This window comes from Phyllostomus discolor, chromosome 2, assembly GCF_004126475.2.
Source record: "Phyllostomus discolor isolate MPI-MPIP mPhyDis1 chromosome 2, mPhyDis1.pri.v3, whole genome shotgun sequence".
NCBI classification, from domain to species: domain Eukaryota; kingdom Metazoa; phylum Chordata; class Mammalia; order Chiroptera; family Phyllostomidae; genus Phyllostomus; species Phyllostomus discolor.
The window spans coordinates 213740654-213763927 of NC_040904.2; the positions used below are offsets into that span (position 1 = coordinate 213740654).

Here is a 23274-nt window from a genome sequence, read left to right on the forward strand (position 1 = left end):
TGCAACTGTCCCAGCGTGGGGGTGGCGGCAGCACGGGCCTCAGGTCGGTCCTGGGCTCACCCGGCCCCTCAGAAGGACACCACGTGCCCCTTCCCCGGGCCCACCGGCCCAGCCCTCCTGTGTGTGTGTGTGTGTGTGTGTGTGTGTGTGTGGCCAGGGGTGGAATGGGGGGTGTGGGGCTGGTTCTTCTCCATGAGGACACACAGCTGAATTCTGAACCTGTCCGTTCATGAGCCTGGACTTGCAAGATGCCAGAAAGCTCCCTCTTGCTCTCGCTGTCTGTGCCGGGCTGGCCTTCCCCCCTTTCCCCAGCCCCTCCAGCCAGGAGGAGCCCGAGCCTCCGTACCCTCACTCCCGTGGCCCCAGCTCCCACAGCTTCACCCCTGCCCTGGCCTTGGGAGTGACGCCCGGAGGCCACAGGCAGGTTTGTTCTCTCCTGGCCTCTCTGTGTGACCCTTCCAAACTGGGGTTCTCTCCCCCATTTCCACACCTCCCTCTCTGGGCACCCCGTTCTCCATCTCCTTTGGTCTCTTGCTCACAGTCCACCCAGCTGTCTCTCCCACCCAGACCTGCAGAACGCTCCCATCTCTCTCCCCAGCCTGGACCTTTCTTTGAGATTCTGCCAGCGTATTGTTCCATCTTCTCAGGAGACACCTCCTCCTGGCTGTCTGCCAGGATTTCAGACTCGTTCCATCCCCAACTGAACTCCCACACCTTGGACCCATCCCCACAGGCTACTGTAAGGTGCAGCCCTCCAGTGCCGTGCTTGAGACCCTCCCCACCTCCGCTCCTGCGCCCCCTTCTCTCTTCCCTCCAAGGGGGATGCCCATGGCCATCCCTTCTTACTCCGACCCCACCGTTATCTGCCCCGCCTGTGCTCCTCTCTATTTACTCATATCACCTGCCCGGCTCCCTTCCTCCCGCAGGTCCTCAGAGCCCGGCGCGGCCTGGTGCCGAGGGGGCTGGGCAGGTGGCGGTGGAATCGGCCTGGAGAGGTCTGTGGGGCACAGGCCGGGCCAGTGCATCAAGCGCACGGCCTGCTGCAGAGCCAGGCAGGGGAGGGAGGCGAGGGCCCGCTCATGGCGCGCTGAGAAGTTATAATTAACTTTTTACTGGCGCCCTAGCACAAAGCGATATATAAGACAATATAAAAGGGGTCCAAGGATTTCGCTACACAGAGCCGGGTCTTTCGCAAGGAAACCCTTAATTAAAATCTGCGAGGGAGGAGAGGAGAGGAAGGGAAGTGGAGAGCCCTTCCAGGAGGCTGCTTTGGTTCCTTCTTCACTTGCTACCGCGTTGGAGGTGGAGGGGAGGGACCGGGGCGTGGGGGTGGCGCGGCGGCTTCGGAAACGGGCTGCCGCCTTCCTGCCCCGTTGCCGTTCAAGGCGGCCGCCCGGGACTGGGCTCCAGGTGGAGGTGAGGGGCTCCAGGTGGAGGTGAGGGGCCCCGCGGGAGCAGGAATCCGCTCCGGGCGCAGAGTCTGTGGGAAACGGCAACTTCAGGTGCCGCTGCAGACCATCACCTGCGGCCACTTCGCTGCCCACCTTCCGCTGTTTCCTTCCTTCCCTCTCTGCCTCCCTCCATGGGGGGCAGCCGACCTGGATGTGGGGGCTGAGTTATCACTCTGCTCCCCCGCTCTGTCCCCGGCGGCCTCTGCACGCCCTTCTGTTCTCACTCCTTTCATTTCTCTTTTTTACGTGGGTGCCCCCTCTTCTCACCGGGCGTTTCTTACCTGTGTGCCTGGCTCGCGGCACCTGGGCCCCGCCTCACTCTTGCTTCCGTCTCCAGGTGCTCCGTCCTGCCCTGAGGCCACGGAACGTTCCGTGGGGGGGTGGTGGACGTCCCAGGTTCTGCCCATCAGGCCCAGGAGGCAGCCTCGAGGTGGCCCCACCTGCGTGTCCCAGGTGTGGTCTGCACGGGGCTGCCCCGGGGCGCCCCAGCCTAGAGTGGGCCGGGACAGGTGTCCCGGGTGGAGCCCTTCCCTCTCCCTGGCTCAGGTCGGTGGGCAGGGTGGGGCAGGCGCGGGGGGATCAGGGGCGTGAGCGGCTCTGACAGGCCCCCCACTGACCTGGGGTCTCGAATCCTGACAGCAGGGGACAGAGCACTTAGCTGGGGTTCCTGGGGCCGCTTCTGGCCCCCCCCACCAGCCAGGTGACCTCGCTTCTCCCACACTGAGTGTCCACACCCATAACACGTGGGTGCCGGTTTGGACCCCACGCTAACGGAGCCCCCCGCTGACACTGCTGCTGTCCCGAGCTCCTGGCCTGGGGAGCCCTGGGTGGGGATCAACATGTGGTGGGTGGGGCGCTACCACACTCACTGGCTGGGGGTTGGGGTTGAGCAGCGAGCGGGGGGGGGGGGGGACTTAAAGAGGCCGCTAGTGGCCAGGCCGGGGAAGGGCCTGGTCTGACTCCGGGTCTGAAGGGCCTTCAGCTGTGGGGCCAGCAGGGCCGCAGCAGGTGGAGGGGGTGGGGGGGGCGGTACGAGGCACCCGGGGGGCTGGTGCTGGTGTCGCCGAGAGGCGAGGGGACCCGGAGGTGGCCAAGGGGATGGATAGCCGTGTGGGGGTTGGGCAACAGTTTGGAGGTGCAATCAGCGGGGCATGCCGACGGGAGGTGGGGGTGGAGGGTGGGCGAGACCCCTGACCTGCCGCCCAGCAGCGGGCCTGGTTGGAGGCGGGCCTCCTGCAAGTATCTGTCCGGTGAATGGGGGGGGGGGAGGGGAGACATGTTTTTGGGTGTGGGCACTGCAATCAAAATATCCAACCGACGTTTTCTTTTCCTTCTAAAAGAGCGTGCCGTGATCGCTGAGCACGCGCCGTGAGCCTGGAGCGGATTCTGTTCCGTTGGCTTATTCGTTCGATACAGCAGCCAGAGTCACTTTCAGAAACACGTTATTCTCACACAGACTCAACATGGGGTATTTAAACCAAAAATGGCCTTTGACTCTGAGCTTCACGTCACCCCAACACTGTCTGCTCAGAGGTCGCTGGTGTCCAGGGGTTCGGCCGTGTGCGGCCGCAGCGGCCACAGTGACCGGCAGGTGGGGGCTCGTCTGGGGGGCCGGTGGACGTTCGGGTGGCAAATGGGCGGGCAGTGCACCTGAGGTCTGGCTTTCGCTGAAAAAATTAATTGTCTGGATTTTTCATTCAAAAATTCCCACAAAGCCCACAGTGTGTTTTAGGAGCTACTGAGGAGAAAATTAACTTCTTGTAAAGAGGAAAAACCTAGAATTCTGAGGTTGTAGTCAAGCAATTTGGGCCAGCCACCATTTCAGTATTTCCACGTTCCACAGACCTGGGGGGGCGGTGGCGGGTGAACGATATACTATTACCGAATGGGCCCCCTCCTTGTGCTTGGGGGTCCCCCACCCCATACAAGGTTCACCTTGTCCGCCACCAGGGAAAGATGTCTCTCAGTGCCAGAGACGGGTGAAAAGAAAAGGGATTATTTACTTAAAAAGCTACACAAACTTAAGAGTAATTAACTTAATGTCTTCACCGAGATCCCAAAGTCCTTTAGAACACCCACACACGCACAGTCCTTCCTTCCCTCTCTGCCCAGTCCGGGGTCCCATGTCTCAGAAAAAGAAATAGAAGTCCGTGGTTCCCCTCTGCCCAAGCCGCGTGGTTGCCGCGCCTGGGTTTAAATCCCAGCGCCGATCTTCCTTGGCCGCACCATTTCCGACTCCGCCCACAATTGGCTACAGCTGCCGGCATTCCCGTATCTCCCAGCTTTCCTGGGCTGCCGTAGTAAGTCCGGGCAGGCGTGGCCCCGTGGTGTGGAGCCAATCACCTCCAAGCTCTCATGCAGGCGCTGTAACCAAGGGGAGTTGCCTCCCAGTTACATCATGGGTGGAAGTCACTCCCATCCCCTGGCTCAAAGCATGGCACAGCTGTTTAGCATATCTGTGAAACCAGTTAAAGGTTATAGATATGTTAAATGACCATTCTACAGGTTATCTGCAAAACCGTTGCTATGCAAAACAGCTCTCAATGGCCCTGCTCCATGAGTCCCATCCCCGAGCTCAGACTTGTGGGGGTGAGGACACCCTATATATGTGTATTTTTCTGATATTTCCTGGACACCCGAGTTCTGGACCCCATTCATTATAAATCCCTATTTGGGGCCCCTCCGTGGCTGCACCCTGGCATACTAATGACCCGTGTAGGGCAGAGTGGCTTTGGAAATGAAACGAGACTGCCTGAGTGTGAGTGTGTGACTGTGTGTGTCTTTCAAACATCTGTGGCAGTGGTGTTTTTTAAGATCATCATCCTAAATTTAAAAAAATTTTTTTAAATTAGATGCCGTAAATTAAAACAATATTTTAAAATATTTAAACAAGGTAGAGGTGCATTTTTCTGAAAGCTTGGAGCTTTCTGAAAGTCCTTGTCTGGCTTTGTGTATTTTGTTATTTGTTTGGCTTTTTTTTTTTTTTGCCTCCTTGTTTCCATCCCATGTTGTGCCAAAGAATTTGAGATGGTTTATCAAAACAATAAGAATAGGAAAATGGTACGGGATCGATGAGAAATCAGAAGACAATGAAAAAATAGAAATTAGAGCAGCTATCAACACGTAGGGCTCAGTGGGTTCTGTGAGGTGGAGATGGAGCCTGAGCTTCTCAGGGGCCAAAGTGAAAAGGGAGATGCGTTGGATGAACGGCTCTGAGTACTGGGCGGAGGCAACGGGCCAGTGCCTCTGATGGGTCCGTCCCTGCAGCGGGTCCGTCCCGTCCTGCTGGGAGCACCTCGGGGACCAGATGTGCGTCCCGGCCATTTCTGTGCAGGAGGAGCTTGGCGGAGACTTCTGTGTTTGAATAGTAACGATGAATATTCGTCTAGGGTTTCTCGGCATGAGAAACGTGCCCATTTCTGTCACTCACTCTGCGTGTCTCTCTCCCCCTCTCTGTCTTCTTTTGGATTGATTGAAGTTTCTTTTTTTTTTTTTCCCCTCCACTGGTTTGGAAATTCTATATTCTTTTTCAATTTGTTTAGTGGTTACTCATAAATTTTTAATAAGCATATCCGACTCCAGTCAGAATAAAATTAAGCAACATCTCCATTCTCCCCGAAGTTCCCTGGCACAAACCCACCCCGGCCCTCCTTGCCACCATCTGGCGTCTCACTTCCGACTCATTGTGAAGCCTGCCCTCGCGCCGTCGGCTTCGCCACCGCCATCGCCATCATGGTTTGCTTTCCGGTCTGCGCCGGCCGTGTGCTGGGTGGGCGTTTGCTGGGCGTTTCTCTGTGGCCGGCCTGAGTCTGGGCCCCGGGGATGTGGTCCATGGCGAGCAGCTATCATGTGTGTGCACCGGTCAGAGTAAGGGGACAGGGAGGACCCTCTGTGGAGGTGGCCCCTGAGCAGAGACCTGAATGGAGGGAGCTGGCATGTGCGGGTCTGGGGAGGCCACATGAGCAGGGGCAGCAGCTGGGTCCGCAGTGCAGGGGGCACATTTGAGGACCGGCAAGGAGGCAGGTGGCTGGGGTCCCGTGGTGGCCTGAGTTGGGGGGACACGAGAAGCAGAGTTCAGATGGGAGTTGGGGACCAGGTTGGGTGGCTTCGAGCAGGAGGCGGCACTTGAGGGGGCCTCGGCACTGGGGCTTTGTGGGGACGAGTGAGGGGCAGGGGCGGGACTTCCAGCTTGAAGGGGCTCCCCAGGGGTCCGAGGCTGGAGCTTCGACTGGCCGGCCCACCCGATCGCTCTGCAGTCCTGTGTCCATTCCGCATGCGCTGAGCTTGTACCTTGCTCTGGATGCCGGGCCTGCGGCGGGCAGCACAGCAGGTGAGACTCCTACTGTAGAAACACAGAAACAAGAAGGAGCCGTGGCATGATGGAGACAGGGCGGGGGGGGGGTGGGGTGGGCTGCGACCAGGTCGAACCCTCACCTGCCTCCCAGGTGTGAGATGTACAGCAGGTGGTGCGCCAGCCCCGGGTCTCAGGGTCCTCACCCACATACCGGATGTGATGCGTCTTCCCAGGCCGGCGGGTACACGGGTGAGAGATGACGTGTTGAGGACACAGGTGCCCCGAGGCCTGGCTGGGGTCCCCGCAGGAGCCTGCCTCCCCGCTCGTAAGTGCTCCGGGCCGGGCGGTGGGACCACTGCAGAGAGTCATTGGCTGGTAGGAAAAATGACCAGTTGGTCATTCAAGAGCTGGGGAAGCAAGATTTTCTTGCTGGCCGGCTTCTGTTCTATTTTTCTTCAAACACCGGGGAGATGCGTTTGAATATGAAATAAGCCAGTACGAGTTTTTAAAAATGTCATTTTCATGCTGGACTTCTTTCCAAAACGGGAATAGTCAACAAGCCAGAAAATCCTGGCCCGCACAGAACTGAAATAGTCTGTCCTCACGTGCCCACAAACTCCTGAAACGTCTGAAACATTCTACCACGGCCCCGTCCCCGCCCCTCCCCCGCCTGCCCCGTCCCCACCCCTCCCCCTGCCTGCCTCCTGCACCTGGACTCCGGGCGCGCTTGGCAGGAGCTCCGTGTCATGGGAGCTGCCCTGTCTTCCTTGTCATTCCCACCGCCATGCTGCCCCTTCTGGGGGGTGCCCCCTGACCCGCCTGGGGCCCCACTGACCCCTCACCCCCAGCCCTTCTCAGACGTCAGGTGTGTGAGAATCCCCTGGCAAGGTGTGTGTGTGTGGGGGTGTTCTGTGCATCATGTGGATATCCCAGTTCAGCAGGTCTGGGTGGGTGACCCCTAGGTGATGCGCCCAGGGTGGACCTGCATGGCCCAGGGTGGTAGCCGCCTGCCCCCCACCCCCCCACCATGGGTAACTGACCACGAGAAATGTGGCTGGTGCTCCCGAGACCCCAACTTTTGTGTTTGACTCCATGGTATTTAATTGGAAGTTAAATAGTCTCAGGGCATTGAGGACTGTGGACGGGACAGGGCAGCCAGGCCACCCCTTGCCACTGCCATGTCTGCGGATGAGGAAACCGAGCCCCGAGAGGCGCAGAGCTTGCCGAGGACACCCCGCAAACTGAGAGTGGGACCAGGATTCTAACCGAGGTCTCTGCTCTTCCACATTTTTAAATGAATTCTTCATCACCTAAGGCAGCCATTGCTGTGGGAGCTTCCCCTGTGTCTCCAGAGACCCAGCCCTTTCTGTTAGCCGATCCCTCGTTTCCAGGGCCGTTTTGAAAGGCGTGGTCAGGAGTGACACTTTATAAAGTCAGGGCCAAGCAGACAAAGCCATGTTCAAGTTGCTGACGGGATGTGAGGGCTTCCCTAGGTGAGAGCCATAGTTCGCTGCAGAGCCTCGTATCCAACCCCCCCCCCCCCCGCCCCAGAGGCGTCTCAGCGACAGCGACTTCCCAGGGGCGGCCCTGGATGGTTTAAAGGCACCTTCGGGTGGTTTGCAGGTGAGGAGGCTGAGACCCAGCACAGGGTGGTGCCCCCTGGAGCCCACTCAGGTCCTGGCTCTCGGCCACCACCTTCCCACCTGCTGCCTTCCCTGGCCGCCTGGGATGGACCGGCTCCCCACCGATGCCCCTGCCCCCTAGCTGGCTTTGTTTTTCCCGTATCTGTTATCCCCACGGGACCCGGTGCTCACGTTGTTACTGTGGACACCCCGCCGGAAGGCCCGCCTCCCGGAGGCAGGGACCTTGTCCATCCTGTGCGCCCATCGCGTCTTCAGCACCACGGACAGCACCAAACGCTCCGCGTTTACTTATTAATAGTGAACTAAACTCCTGCGGTGAGAGAGGGGCCGCGGGCAGGATGCAGCCCCTGGAGCAGGCAGACGCCCTCCCGGCCCCCTCCCGGCCACGTGTCTGTCGGGAAGCCTGGAGAAAGCCACAACCCTCTCGTGCCTGGGGGTGCCCTCTGCTGCGTTCCGGGGAGCGGGGGGGCACTCGCTCCGGGTGGGGCTGCCGTGAGGACGAGTGGGTGGCTGCAGTGGGACCCGCTTTCAGCCTGTGGTCTGCAGAGACCCCTCGGGTTTGGGTCCAGCCTGTATCGCGCCAGCCACCTGGCCTTGGGTGCGGTACGGCCTCTCTCTGAGCCTCAGTCTTCGCATCTGTAAAAGGGGGCCGCTGGGGGCGGGGGGCCCAGTGAGGCAGGGGGTGCTGTGGGCTCAGCGTACGGCCCGGCGTGGGGTAACCACAGGCTAAATGCAGCTGCCGCGCGCGTGGTGGTTGCTTTGTGCGGCGCCTCGGCGCCCAGCCCCGAGCACGTGTGCCGTGGGCGGCAGCTGTAATTACTCACCGTCCCAGGAGGCCTTTCTCTTCTGTAAAATCAGGGATTGAAAAGTTGGGGTTTAGTTCTTTGAAATCTGTTCGGAAGAAACGCGCATTTTTAAAAAAGTGTCTAGGTCTGTGTCTCTGGTTTCCCTTCAGAAGAAGCATTTCACACCTCCCTGCGTGCGCGCAGTGCCAGCGCGGCTCTGAGGCTCGGGAGGAGCTAATTCAGGGCTGGTTTGACAGCCACGACAGGGAAGGGCGGCTTGGAGCTGGCAGGCGGGGCTGGCTGGGTGGCGTCCCAGCCTCTCGAAATAGTCACTTTCCAGACTCACATTTGTCACGTCGGTGCTCGCGAGAAGTTTTCTGCTCATTGATCCAACTGTGCTCCCTCCCCCCCTTAACACTCTTCACTGGTCCCCCGAGAAGTCCAGACCTTTTGGGGGGCAGTCGGGCCCCTCCCCGAGTGACCCCAAGCTGTCCCTCCCAGGCCTGCCTCTTGTTCGCCCCCTCCTCCACCACATACACCCGGTTCCCCGCTCCCGTGCCTCTGCCTGCCCGGGGCCCTCTCCCTGTCCCGTCAGTCAGCCCAGGGAGCTGCTCTTCGCCCGGGACACCTGTTTCCTCGGTCCCCACCTGTCACACCACTCTTCCCGGTTCCCTGTGCTTGGGAGCCACTCCTGCCACAGGCTGCTGGGGGCTTGTCCCCGGCCCCACCCAGCGGCTGGAGGAGGGGTGGGGTCGAGGCCTCGGTCCCCAGGCTGCAGCCCCGCACCTGGCCCTTGTGAGCCCCACTCACTCCCCCAAACATTCAGAACAAAGCGGTTGATGAGATGATTTTGCTTGGTGCATCTTAACATCCGAAACATTTAGTTGGCTTAAAAACACTTAGTTTTATTGGGAAAGCTCCTGTAAAACAGGGATCGTCCGTGTAATTCGTTTTCACGTGTTATTTCAATTCTACGGCAAAGAACATGGCCCCGGGCCAGCGCTGCCCCTTGCAGCGAGTTGTCTGCGGCGGGAAGGCGCCCGGGAAGTGCGGAGTGTCTGCCGGATAGTGGAGGGGGAGGGCCAGGTCTCAGCCCACAGCCCTGCCTCCCGCCCGGGCCTCGGCCCCCTCGGGCCCCATGTGGAATCGGGAACCTTCCGGCGAGGTGGAGGCGGGGGCAGCCTCCCTGCCCTGAAGCGTCGGAGGACTTTTCGACGAGAGAGGGCGAGGGACCCGGGCCCAGAGGGCCGCTCAGCCCCTTTCTGCCTCTCTCAGCCCCGATGGCTTGTGAAATTCTGGGACCGCTGGCCTCCAGCTTTAGAAGATGTGGCCCTCGGGGTGTGAGGCTCTAGAAACAGTGTTTGTAGGGCCGGAAGCCCCGCAGTTCTCCCTGCTCACGGTTCTAGTGTCTGCCGTCCCGGCTCCCCGTTCTCTCCCGCGTTTCTTTCTAACTGTACGTTGTGGTTAAATATGGTGGCACAACGTTTACCCTTCTGACCTTCTTTGGGGCGTACCGTTCGGTGGCCTCAAGGGCATTCACATGGGGGCACAGTTGTCACCAGCATCCCTGAGCAGAGCTCTCTCCGTCTTGCCACACTGAAGCCTCGTACGTACTGGACACTGACCCCTGGCCCTCCCCCGGCGCCTGCCAGGGTCTCCATGGGTGCCACTGCTCCAGGCACCTCATGGAGGAGGGGCCACACAGCGCTTGTCCTGTAGTGACCGGTGTCTCTCACGGAGCAGGACGTCCTCGGGGTCCCCCCGTTCCACGTCCGAATCACGTCCCACTGTGCGGACAGGCCACACCGCGTTTATCCGTCACCCGTCAGTGGGCACTTGGGCCGCGGCCACCTTCTGGCTGTTTCCGGTAACGCCGCTGCGCACCTGAGTGTCCGAATGCTCGTGCGAGCCCGGCTTTCAGCTCCCCGGGCCGGGTGCCCAGCAGTAGAGTGGCCGGGTCCTGCGCTGGCGCTGCTTTCGGGGTCCCGGGGAAGCTCCCTGCCGAGCTGCGCAGGGCCGGCTGGACTTGACCTCCCACCGGCAGCGCGGGGCGCCCCCCTCTCAGCGCCGGCTGCCTCCTGTTCCGGGGTGTAGCTGTCGTCCTGACGGGGGTGAGGCAGTCTCTTGCAGGTGTGAGGGAGGTTCCACTTCCCTAACAGGTAGCGATGTCTCGCATCTTTTCATGTGCTCGTCGGGCATTTGTATGTCTTCTTTGGAGAAACGTCTGTTCAAGTCCTTTGCCTGTTTTGTTTTGTTTTTTATATTGGGTTGTTTCTTTTTGTTGTTGTCGAGTGGCAGAGTTTGTATCTCTTCCCGATATGAACCTCTTATCAGAAATACGATTTGCAAATATTTCTTTTTTCCGTTCTGTGGGTTGCCTTTTCACTCTGTTGGCGGTGCCCTTTGCAGGACAGAGGTTTCAAATTTGGATGTATTTTTTTCTTTTGTTGCCTCTGCTTTTGGGGTCATATCCAAGACATCATGGCCAAATTCGATGTCACGAAGCTTTCCCCTCTGTTTTCTTTCCTCTTTTAATAGTTTATAGTTTCAGCTCTCACCTTCAGGTCTTTGTTCCCCTTGGAGTTAACTTCTGCACACGGCGTAAGAGAGCGGCCCAGCTCCCTTCTTCCGCACGTGGACATTCCGTTTGCCCAGCGCCGTCTCTTGCAAAGACCGTCCTCTCCCCACTGGGTGGTCCGGGCGCCTGTGTGGACACGCGTTTGACCATGTCCGTGAGAGTGTGTTTCTGGCCTCTCTCTCTCCCATCCTGTCGGTCCTCATGTCTGTCTCCGTCCCAGCACCGTATTGCTCTCATCACGGGTTTGAAATCGGGAGGTGTGAGTCCTCCAACTTTGTTTTTCGTTTTCAAGATTCTTTGGGCTATCCAGGGTCCCTTGAGGTTCACTCTGGACTTCAAGATGGATTTTCTGTTCCTGAAAGATGCGTCACGGGGTTCAGGCAGGGACTGCGTCGAGTCTGTGGATGGCTCCAAGTGGACGGCCGTCCTCGCCGCGTGAAGTCCTCCGGCTCGTGAACGTGGGTGTCTTCCCGATTGTCTACATCTTCATGACTCTCTGAGCCAACGTTTTGTAGTTTTCAGTGGGCAAATCTGTCGCCTCCTCGGTTAAGTTTATCCCTAAGTGTTTCGTTCTTGTTGCCCCTCGTGGAAGTCGGGCTGTTTCCTTGATGTCCCCTTCGGGTTGTGTCTTTCTCCCGTACAGGGACGCAGCTGGTCATCCTGCACGTGGTTCCCGTACTCTGCCCTTTTTCTGAATCTGTTTGACTTGCACTGACATCTGTGTTGCCTTTAAAAAATGACCTTTAGAGGCTTGTTGTTGACAGTGGCCACAAGATCTTCTCCAAAATATTATGCTGCTTAAGATAAAGTCACCGAGGGCTCCTGGTAGCAGACGGGATCGTGAGGACTCGAGTCCCGGGCAATGTTCTTTTTCTTCTCCTCTTCCTTTTTCGCTTTTGAGGACTGTTCAGTGCAAAGGCCCTGGCTCGTTGAACGGGCCCGGTGGTTGTGGCAGAGAGGGAGCGATCGGGGCTCCGGCCAGCGGTGGGTCTGGGCTCAGATCCCCAGGCCTCTGCTCGCCAGCCGTGCGGTGACCTGACCCCACGGAGCCCCGTGTCTTGTCTGCCCAGCCAGGGCCCCTGTGGTGGGACCGCATGGAGGGCAGAACCAGGGAACTGGGTTGGGGGGGGGGGGCATATCCAACTCCCGGTGCGGAGGCCTGTGGTGGCGTGCATGGCTGCCTGCCCTCACCTGCCCTTGAACCTGGCCCGTCAGGAAGCCCAGCGTGTAGAGCCGCCCGCCTCAGAGGAGTGCAGTTGGGGTGCGGCTTTCTGCCGGTTCTGTCTTCCTGCGGGTCTGAACCGGGGCCCGGTTTGATGATTTGGTCTTAGGTTTTGAGCAGAAGGCCAAACCAGTGAGAGGCCAGGCTGTCCCCGGGCAGAATTGGGACGTGGGCGGGCGGTGCCTGGCCTCCCGAAGCCTTCCTCTCATTCAGTTAACATCCCGTCTGCGTCGTGGACTGCCTGTGCTCAGCGAGCCGCGCAGGGCCGCCAGGCTCCCGGCGGTGCCCGCGGGCCCTCCCCCGAGTCCCGAGTCCCGTTCTCAGCACAGGTCCGGTAGTCGCTGCTTTTGTTACCGCGGGGCCTCAGAATAACAATCCTAGATTGCTGTTCTTTGGTTTCTCAACTTCAGATCTTGTTAATGTCTTACAGTGAAAACTGAAGACTTAGAGATTTAGCCTGTCCACCTGTATACACACGTCCTTTCGCCTGTCTTGTTTTTTTAAAAAATATTTTCCTTGGTTAAAGATTTTAGTTACTTATTTTTAGAGAGAGGTGAAGGGAGTGAGGGAGAGAGGGAGAGAAACATTGATTGGTTGCCTCTCGCATGTCCCTGACAGGGGGCCTGGCCCTCAACCCAGGCCTGGGCCCTGACTGGGGCTCAAATCCATGACCCCTCGGCTCACAGGGGTCTCCGGGGCCCCGTCCACTGAGCCACACCCCCCAGGGCTCCTGCCCTTCTTACTGTGGCCCCCTCACAGGTTTTGCTTAAATAGTCACTGTGCAAAGTTCTGTTATTCCTAAGTAGCTGACTGCTCTGTGTCCTTTTTCCTCTGAGTACCCGGCATGGCCCACCCTGGTCCCCTGCAGGTTTCAAGGCCCCTCAGCAGCAAAGCGGCCTGTGCTGGGCCACTGTTTGTCTCGTGCTTCCTGAGCCTCCGCCCCTTGCCTGGGTCTGGGCTGGTTGACGTCCAGGCCTGTGTGCAGCTGTGGTCCCGGGACCTCCCTGCACCGTCACCTCCCTCTGCCTCTCTGGTGTCTGGGAGCCCCTGGCTCCAGCACCCCACAGCTCCGGTTACTTGGTTTTACGCCCTCGCTGTGTGGGAAGACACCCTCCGGGAGCTTTCTGGGACAGAGCTCACTAGGGATGAGCATGTGGCAGAGTTGCACGCCCGAAAACGTCTTCACTCTGTCCTCGCCCTTACCGGACGGTGTGTCTGGGTGTAGAATTCCGGGTTGCAAGCCATTCTCCCTCGGGAGTTGGAGGGCGTTCCTGTGTTTTCTCTCCGTTCCCAGTGTCGCTACTAAAAATCCCCCTGGTTGTTTGGACACCTCACCATCTGGGTGTCATCCTTCTTTGTTCATTATCCGCTTTTCATGGTCTGGGCTCTCAAGCACCCCAGAGTGCTGGGGAGCACCTTCCCCTGAGGGACTGGGAGACGAGAGGGTGACGGTGCAGACTGTGTTGGGTCACCGGACACAGAGTGAGTGGAAGTGGAGTTCACTCGGGCAGAAGGGCAGGAAGGGGGTCCCGGGTGGACGGAACAGCGTTTGCCAATGTCAGGAGACCTTAAGCAGCCAGGAGAGGTGGGTGCACCGTCCGGAGTGGGTGGTGAGAGGGGAGATCAGAGCGCCAACAGGGCCTGGCCTGCAGGGGGCGCCACAGCCCGGACTTCTAATGCCCGTTCCCTCCTGCTTCCCCCAGCTGGGCTCCCTGGTATCCGGGCGTGTGTGTCCTGCCCGGCTGTGACCTCTGCGGGGGTTCCTGCGGAGGCTTTCTGGCTGCAGGCGGCCTTATTTTGGGGAGGACAAGCGCAGAGAACTTCCGGCTGTCCCAGCCTAAAGTCACTGGCGCTCTGCAGTAGCCTTTAGGGAGGGTTAGGACGGAATGTTCCTGTCTTTCAAACGTTTCCCAGGAAAAGCAAATGTTGGAAAGGTAGACATTTTGGCTACTAGGATGGAACAGAAGAAAAATGGCATTCGCCTTTTATTTCTTTTTATTTTATTTTTTAAAAGATTTTATCTATTTATTTTTAGAGAGGGAAGGGAGGGAGAAAGAGAGAGAGAAACATCAATGTGCAGTTGCTGGGGGCCGTGGCCTGCAACCCAGGCATGTACCCTGACTGGGAATCGAACCTGCGACATTACATTCGCCTTTTAAATATGGGCAGCTGTGCTGAGCTGTGAATCCAGAGCCATGAATCTAGAATCCATGAATCCAGAATCCACGAGTTCCACAGGACCGGTGGGCTGAGGGGGGCTGGGTGGTGGGGCCGAGCACCCTCTGTTATGGAGGTGGGTCTGCCACTGCAGGCTGGGTCTGTCGTCTGGATGCCCAGCTCTGGACAGGGACCTAGACTCCAGGAGCTGCTGTGTGACCCCAGGCAGGTGACCTTCCGATGCCTCTGTGTCACCCCCACCTTCCTGGCCAACTCTCCGGGGGCAGAGCACAGCCTCTCCCCCCCACCACAGCCTGAAGGCAGTGGCTAACGCCCATGCCTGTCATTTTCCCTGTGCTGATGCTCTGGCATCTGGGGCCTTGTGGGTGCTGAAGGGACCGGACCGGACTGCCTTCCCTGGTTAGCTCTTGCTGGAGATGGTGCCGGGCTCCCCTCGGAGCGCCCCACCTTCGCTAAGCAAGCCCAGCAGTCTGGAGCGCCGCCCACTCCCTGGGGCTCGCACCCCCGGGCTACCATTCCCAGCCCCCACCCCACTCTAGTCACCCTGATGCCAGGGCACAGGCAACCGCCGACAGCCCCTGTGCTCCGCCCCCAGCCCGCCAATGCGATTCAGTCCAGCTCCAGCCCTCCCAAACCTGCTCGCCTGGACTCCCACCGCCACCCGGGCTCTGGCCCACATTTTCCTGTCGCCCCCTCCGCCCCCAGTCTGGAGGGGCTTCCTGGGCGGCCTCTCCTGCCTCCTGCTTCCAGACACCCGTGGGCGTGAACGTCCCCCCTGTGCCTGCCATTCCCTGTCTGCAGTGTGTGTGCCACGCAGGGCCTCCCCACGGACGTCTCCCCTTAGCTCGGTCGTGGCGAGAACCCCGTGGAGAGCCCCCAGTGTCCTGGTTTCCAGGCGGGGCCGTGAGGCTCGGAAGTGGGGCTGTCACTCCCAGGCACGGGAGGCAGCGGAGGGGGAGCCAGGCTCCGCTCGCAAACCCCCCACGGCTCTCATAGGGCCTCTCCTCCGGGGGCGGGGTCAGCGGCCCTTCTCCCCACAGGTGCCTGGCAGCACCAGGTGCAAACCACTTGTCACGACACCCAGCCCCAGCGCCTGCCCTGGGCAGAGTGGTGACGAGCAGATTCCGCAGGCCCCGCCCTGGCCCCGCGTTCCCGTCACCCAGCCCCGGCCATCGGCGGCCCTGGCCTCAGGTCTCTCCCTCCTGTCCAGGCCACACACAGAACCCCCTCTCTGTTGGCCTCCCTGACCTGTGTCCCCCCGTGTGAGACTCCCTCCTGGGCATCTGTGCGCCCGACCCGCTCCAAGACCCAACCAGGGTGGCTGGAGCAGAGCCGTGGCCCTGGCGCCATCCCCCTGTGACTCCAGACCACACGCCACCCAGGACGCCTGCTGCCGGGGGCCTCCCAGACGCTGGCAGGTGTTGGGACGGAGCCGTCAGAGGCGCGCTCAAAAGGCAATCAGGGCTCGTTACGCCGTCTCTTTGTGCCGCCGCCCGGCGGTGCGCTGCGCGGCGGCGATGGGCGGAAGCAGCCGTAAGTGGGCATTTTCCTGACTGTCCCCGCATTTAGAGGACGCCGCCACTCCACCACCCGGCTCGGCGCGCGCTCGGCAGCGGCACAGATTGTCGAGACGCCGGTGCCTGTCTCGTCGGACGTAACAGGCGATGCCGGTGGAGGCAGCGCTCCTGTTCAGTGGGGCGGGCGGGGGCTTTCGGGGCGGGGGGAGCTTAGTCTGGGAAGCGCGAGTAGCAGAGGTTTCCATGCGTGTCCCTCTTCGTGCCCCGCGTGCCACGCACACTCTCTGCTGCGTGGGGTCTCCGTGGGCGTGCGCTCGGCGTTGAGTGTGCACGCGGGAGGGAAGCTGTGGTCACCCCTGGCTACTACCGCGTTAGCACCGAGGGACGCACGGCTAGCAGGTGCCCCGCTCTCAGGTAATTGGGCTGAGAAGAGAGGACGCAGTTTGGGAAGACGGCCTGGTCATCATCACACGGACCGCAAGTGCACAGCAGCGCCCTGCCCCCACCCCAGTCCCGGACAGCAGCGGGAGGCTGGGCCGGCTTCCTCGGAGATCCAGGGTTGGGAGATCCGCGTCCTGCCCCTCCCCCCCCCCCCAGCAAGGCCCCCCTGGCCCAGCACTAACCTGTCCCTCAAGTTGCCACACCAGGCTGCCCAATCGTCCTCATACCTTTTCCAGCCTCCAGCTCGTTGGCTGCTGCTCGGTGCTTCCGCGGCGAGAGGCCAGGGTTCAAGTCCCTGCTCTCCACTGTCTTGCTGTGTGGCCTCAGCAAGCCCCCTCCTTCATGCCGACTGGTCTCTGTCTCCCTGGACTTGTCCCTTCTCTCCAGCTGCCCGGGCAGGGCGCTTTCAAACCCGCCTCCCTCATCTGTGACCCTGACCTTCCATCTCTGAGCCTTCCCAGCCAGGCCAGCTCTCTGGCAGGTGGGGGCAAGTGGGTGGGTTGACTGACTTATGAACGCACCCGTCTCTCTCTCCACTCATTCATCCATCCACGACCCATACGCCTCTGTGCATCAGTTTCTCCGTCCACTCACATTCCTTCCATCCGTCCTTCACCCACCCACCCATCTATCCAGCCATCCTCCATGCATCCGCCCATTTGTCCGTCCACCTTCCATCCATGCGGCGTCCACTCATCACCACCCACCCCCATCCATCTGCTCACTGGTGGCCGTGCCACGACGAGTGTGAGGAGGCCAAGCCACAGAGATTACGGAATGTCCTTTGCCCTCTGTGGTTCGATTTGTGTGACCTCAGGCCACTGCTCTGAGCCTTGTTGCTCCCAGACACGAAACGGGGACAGTAATCCTTAGGTGTCTGTGAAAGTGACACCCAGCGGGTGAGTCGCCAAGTCCAGGTGGACATCCGGACGGACGTGTCTGTGGCTGGACCTCCGGCTCAGAAAGGGGTCGCCAACAGGCAAGTCTCCTGCCTCCAGGCCACGGGGCACCCTCGCCTGTCTGGGAGAGAGCGGCGGTCCTGGAGGGCGTCCCGTGCGTGTACCGTGGCTCCGCCCCCCCCCCCCCCCCCCGGGTGCAGAAGCCTTGCCCGCCCCCCATCCCCTCCGCCCTGGGCGGGGCGAGAACCTCAGGTACCCTCCTCCGCCGAGGTGAGAGGAGCAGAGACGGCTGACAGCTTCCTGCACGCTCCCTGGTCCCCGACAGACGGGAGCGGCGGAAATAATGACGCTGTTCAGTCGGAGGAATTTGCTAATTTGCTGAAGTAACGTCCCCGGTCCGGGACGTGACATAAATGCATCAGGGCAGCTCCGGCGCCCCCAGCTGGGGGCGGTGCTCAGGGCGGGCCGGGTGGGTGCTGGGAAGCGGGAACAATTGGGGCCTGCGGGCGGTCGGCGGTGTGGCAAGGGGTTCCATGAGGGGTGCTCCCTGGCTCCCCTTCCACTCCAAACTGCTCACCCACATGTGTGGGGTCACCCGGGCTGACATCCGGCATTGCCTCACCACTCACCTGTCATGGGGCCGGGCAGGTGCCTGGCCCCGGGGCCTGTTTCCCCAGCCGCACGGCAGAGACAGCAGAGCCTGCCTGGAAGGCCGGGTGGGGGCTGGAGGCCTCTGCCCGGGGGGGCCGGCCCGCCAGCGGAGCCCAGGAAAGGGCAGCCGGCTCGCTCTGCCCTCCGAGATCTTTCCTCAGCCGCTCAGGCCCAGGCCCCGCCTCCTCCCTCCCCGATGGCAGTGTGCGCATGGCCATCAGTGGGTCCCCTGCACTGTGTCACCTTGGGGTGTGGGGACCGGGATGGCTGAAGCCGGCACGTCTGCTCCCGGGCTGCTGGAGCTGCCCGCTCCGGGAACCAGCCGACCGCTCAGCAGCCCCGGGCAGTGGGGGCGAGGTGGGGAGGTGGGAGGGGCCAGGAAGCGTCCCCATCACCTGCGTGGAGGCCCCTGGGGGCAGCAGCCGGGGGTGCTCCCTCCGTGTCTCTAGGGGCCGCTGCCCCTGCAGGGAGGGCGACGCCTTGCAGTCAGCGACGTGGGCCGGGTGGGGACTGGGGCTCACTGCTGTCTGGGGGAGACACCGCCCCTCAGCCCGTGGCTGGGCCAGGGTCATCAGAGTTTAACGTTGATTGATTATTAGAAAATAGAATGACATTTGATTGGGACTCTCTTGAATTGTTCATGCGGGCAACGAATTCCAACGGGAAAGCCCTAGCAGGCTGTGCCGCACAGAGCGGGCCGGCGGGCAGGCCCCAGCGGCGCGTGTGTCTCTGTGCCCGCCCGCAGGCAGCCTGCCCTACGAGTACAAGATCGTCGTCGCCGGCAACCACGAGCTGACCTTCGACCAGGAGTTCATGGCCGACCTCATCAAGCAGGACTTCTACTACTTCCCGTCCGTGTCGAAGCTCAAGCCGGAGAACTACGAGAACGTGCAGTCGCTGCTGACCAACTGCATCTACCTGCAGGACTCGGAGGTGACCGTGCGGGGCTTCCGCATCTACGGCTCCCCGTGGTGAGTGCGCCTGCGCCGCCCGGGCCTCGCGGAGCGCGGGGCATGCCGGGAGCTGAGGCCGAGCGTGCAAGGGGCGGGGCCGGGGGTGTCAATCACAGGTGCACAGTGTGGTCTGCTGAGGACGCAGACTGACCAGGCCTCATCCCTGAGCGCACCTGGCTGGTGGGGTCAAGGTGAGAATGATGGTCAGTGTGTCCATGGGAGCCCAGGTGATGATGGTGGTGGTGATGGTGACAATGATGAAGATGGTGATGATGAAGGTGATGATGGTGATGATGATGAAGGTGATGATGGTGATGATGATGGTGGTGATGATGAAGGGGATGGCCATGATGATGGTGATGATGATGACGATGATGATGGTGACGAGGGTGATGATGAAGGGGATGACCATGATGGTGGTGATGATGGTGACAATGATGATGGTGGTGATGGTGGTGGTGGTGGTGGTGGTGGCAGCAAACCATTCCCGAGCCCTAACAGCAAGCCGGGCCCTGGGCTAAGGCCTCCGTCAGCACCGTCTCCGATCCTTCCTCAGCCCCGAGAGGGCGGACTGGCCCTCGAGGCCCAGCTGGCCGTGGCCACAGGACCACAAGTGCTGCAGGGTGCGGAGGGCGCCCTGCACAGCAGGGACAGACCACGGGTGCTCCCAGGAGAGGTGGGGCCACCTGAGCCCTGAAGGAAGGGAAGAGACCTGGAGGGTGGGTGATGGGGCCCGAAACGGCGCCTTCAGCTGGGGCAGCATACCCGGGGGCGTTGAGGGGCGATTCGGGAGGACGTGGGGCCCGGCAGGGTGCGGGGGCTTCAGGGAGGCCCTGTGCTGCCCTAGGCGACGCTGCGAACTGACCCTCGGAGGCTGCGTGCGGGCATGTTGAGGACTGGCCCCGTGCCACTGAGGCCTCCCGTGGAGGGTGGGGTGAGGCGGGGGGCGTGCCGTGGCTTCCAGCCTCTCTTGCGCACCAGGAGGCGCCTGCTGTTCGCCCGAGTCCTCAGCACGTGCAGGGCCTCTGTGAACCCTCCCTGCTGCCTAGCAGGCTGGCAGAGTCCAGGCCTGGCAGGGGGAGTCCGGGAGCCAGGAGAGCATTCTAGGGGTGCGAGCGCATGAGGAAGTTCCTGGAGGGGAGCTGAGCCTGCAGGAAGGCCTGGGGTTCGAGGTGCGAGCGAGGAAGTGGGCGAGCGGGGGCCTCGGGTGCCAGACCAGGGAGTCTGGCCTGGGTTTCCTGCCCCATGGTCTCCAGTAACCAGCCTCCCTGACACCCAGGCCCCACATACATTACCACCCCCCACCCCCTTCTGAAAAGTTATCCTCTGCATAGGTTAACAGCATGGATTTGGAACCAAACGTCCTCGGCTCAAGTCTTGGCCTCACCTCTTAAGGGCTGTGTGACCCCGGACAAGTCACTTAACCTCTCTGTGCCCCAGTTTCCTCTCCCGCAGAGAGGAAGTGACAGTGCCCTCTCCAGGGGGTGGTTGCAGAGGCGTCGGCAGCCAACTCCTTGGGTCGGGGAGAGCTGCGGAGCAGCAGCCGTGGGAGCTGGGGTGCACAGGGCCGGGGAGGGTGTGGCAGGCCGAGGGAGGTCTCCGTGAGCCACAGCCTTGCCTGCCTGTGGCTCTGTGTCATCAGCCTGTGGGACCCACCGCGTCATGCCCGAGGCCTGGAGGGGACACCGTGCTTGTAGGTGCCGGGCGGACTCAGTCGAGGGCTTGGGCCCAGACACACCAGGGACGTGCCCGCTGCTCCGCCTGGCCCCCCATGTCTGGCCTTTGCCAGCCTCAGTCCCACATTGGTGCAAGGGGGCGCCGTGCAGTGGGGTCCTCTGTGGGGTGGCCCCAGGCGAAGCCACACAGTGGAATGGCATTAGGCAATCCTGCAGAGACAGTCACGGCCGGAGAACCTCCTGGCCCAATTCCTGCTTCTCTCTGGTGCATGGGGGCTGCCCGTCACCCCCCCGGTTGGAGGCCAGACACCCCCACCCCCTGGCTTCGGTCCCCCGAAGGCCAGGCCAGGCCAGCCAGGAAGCCTCGCTGGGCCCGTGTGTGTCTGCTGTCACTGTCCCCGCACTGTGACTCTCCGGGGCTCGGGGAAGCCACTGCGGGTCCTCAGGTGCAAGCCGGGCTCGGAGCCTCTGCGGGAGCAGCGGAGAGGGAGGGGCGGGGGCCGACTGCGGAAGAGGAAGAGCTCAGCTGCTACAGAAGGCTAAGTGTTAAAAAAAAAAAAATCCCGTGTACATACCGCATTCATGTATGGGTTTTGGATGCGTTTTTTGTTCTCGTTTAACTGAAAGCAGTCTTGATTTTTTACAAAAAGAGGAGGAAGGGAGGGAGGGAGGACGTTGGCACGCAGCTCATCCATCTGGTCTAATTACTTCTGGTATTTTGAAAGGAGGGATCTAAACCTGCTGAGGCATTGAACTTTGAGAAGTGGCTGCCGGGCTGTTTGTTGCTGGGGGCCGTGGGCCCCGGTTCTCAGCTTGCCTGCTTCCCGGGCGGAGCGGGGCAGGGCGGGGTGGGGTGGGGCCGTGCTGTCCCAGCAGTGGCCAGACGCTGGCCGGTGACCACAATGAGGCCATCTCTGCCCGGATGTCTCCCACCCGTGCTTGCCGTGTTCCTCCCTGGCTTCAAGGTTGCCACCCCTTCCAGGGAGCCCGCCGGGTGAGCCCAGTGTGGCCCGGTGGCCCCTGCGCTGGGCGCCAGGCCCTCTGTCCTGCCCCCTGCCTCTGCCTGAGGAAGGGCAGGTCTGGGACTCCGCCCCACGCACCTGGCCCAGAATCCTTTTCTTTTTCTCTTAAGAAAATCTTTTTAATCTTTTAGAGAACATTTAGTTTTTAGTTTCTCTGCACTGATTCTCTAAGGGGCTCAGGGCATTGTGATTTTGGGTTGTGCGCTCCCCATCAGTGAGGGTCTGAAGAGGCCTATGCAGCCCAGTTTGGGGGTGCAGCCCAGTTTAGGGGTAGTGGTATGGGGGTGCCCCTCATAGAGATCTGTGTATGCTCCAATCTGTGGGTGCACAGCAGGGACCCCTTTATGTCTGTCCCTTGGCCTAGGGGCTTCTCCACCACGTGGAGACCTCACTGGCCGGGGGACCAGCCCTGGTCAGAGGTCGGGGTGTTGTCCTCTGCTCAATGGAGGCGTCCTGCCTCCCCGTGTCCAGCGGGTGGCCTTTCCTGGCCCACTCTTCCCCGAGGCCCTCCTGGGGTGCAGCTCTATGGGGTTGGTCACATCAGCTCCCCCTGCCCCCCACCCCTGGGGCCCCTGCCCACATTGCCTCACGGCCATTAGGACCCGCAGTCCCTGGTTCCTGAGACTGGCGGTCCCCGTGTACCTGAAGCCGTGTCTGTTGCACTTTATTTCCCATATCTTTCATTTTTAAAACATTTATTGAGTTCAGAGAGAGAGAGAGAGACATCTGTTGTTCCTCTCATGTATGCATCATTGGTTGATTCTTGTATGTGTCCTGACCGGGGTTCGAACCTGCAACCTCAGCATATCGGGACCATGCGCTAACCACCTGAGCTACCCAGCCAGGGCTTTATCTTGCATTTCTAGAGGCTTTTAGCTCAAGGCCCATTTAACCTGCCCAGCGACAGGGCGAGGAAGGATGCGTTCAAGTCCCCTTCCACAGAGGGGCGAAGTGAGGCCGGGGTAGGCGGAGTGACTGGCCCCAGACCTCCGCCCTGGACAGAGGCAGCACCGGGTTCTGGCGGTGGACACACTCGGCTCCAAGAACCGGCCAGCGGCAGCCGGCTGAGCCGCTGCTTCCTGCCTGTTCCTGCCCCTGGCCCTGGCCCCCTGGCGGTCCGTTGGGCTATGGAACCCAAATAGGCCTGGCCTTCGGGGGCCTGGATGCCAGGCCCTGGTCGCCCACTCGAGACCCCATGCTCTCCCTGCACCTGGGTCCTGCACCTGTAAAATCAGATGTGGACTCTCCCTCCAAGGGCCTTGCAGGGGACAGGTGAGGGGGCCACACAGAGCCACTGGCCTGGGCCCCGCAGAAGCCTCGGTGGAATGCCAGCCCCTCCCTGTCTTGAGCTCAAATCCAGCCATGAAAACTGTGCCCGTTCCAGGGGACCAGGGAGCCGGCCTCGAGGACAGACCGAGGACACCGCAGGCCAAGACGGGGCTGGAGGGACCCAGCGGTGTCCATGCCGGTGGTTCCCTCGCTGCTCACGTCCCTTTGCCTCCCCGCACTGGAGCCTGGCAGCCACCAGCCTCAGAGGACGGGCCGTGGGCATCCCCAGTCTCCGGGCCCCTGCTCGGCCTGCTCGCACACGCCGCAGAGTGACACGCGAGCACACACACATGGACACGTGCCACACAACCACACCCATGCGCGTGCACAGGCACACACACCTTCACACACACAGCACACCCTCCCATCCCGTCCCCCACACTCACGCTCACACTCACACGTGTGGTTTTCTCACACGCGGTCTCTCTTTGCCCCTTTCCCATCCGTGTCTTGACCTCACGGGCCATCCTCACAGAGGTCCCGCACACACGTCAGCGCCCGGGACCGGTCCTCTGCCTTCCTGCCGAGGCCCCGCCGAACAAAAGACGAAAGACTCTACAGGCAGAGGGGGTGGGGGAGGTGAATTGGGAATCACAAAGGGACCCTCTTCTGCTCCACCTCCCTTGCTGCTGACT

The 23274-nt window shown here is 61.1% G+C and overlaps 1 protein-coding gene across 2 annotated transcripts in view; it reads left to right on the plus strand.

The window, feature by feature from the left end:
- MPPED1 (metallophosphoesterase domain containing 1) overlaps positions 1-23274 on the plus strand; it is a 55280-nt gene that overhangs the window by 23328 nt on the left and 8678 nt on the right. For both annotated transcript variants that reach the window (XM_036019723.1, XM_028532745.2), the window contains one exon: positions 18405-18630. In XM_036019723.1, the coding sequence (XP_035875616.1) occupies positions 18405-18630 (226 nt within the window). The remainder of the gene's footprint in view (positions 1-18404; positions 18631-23274) is intronic.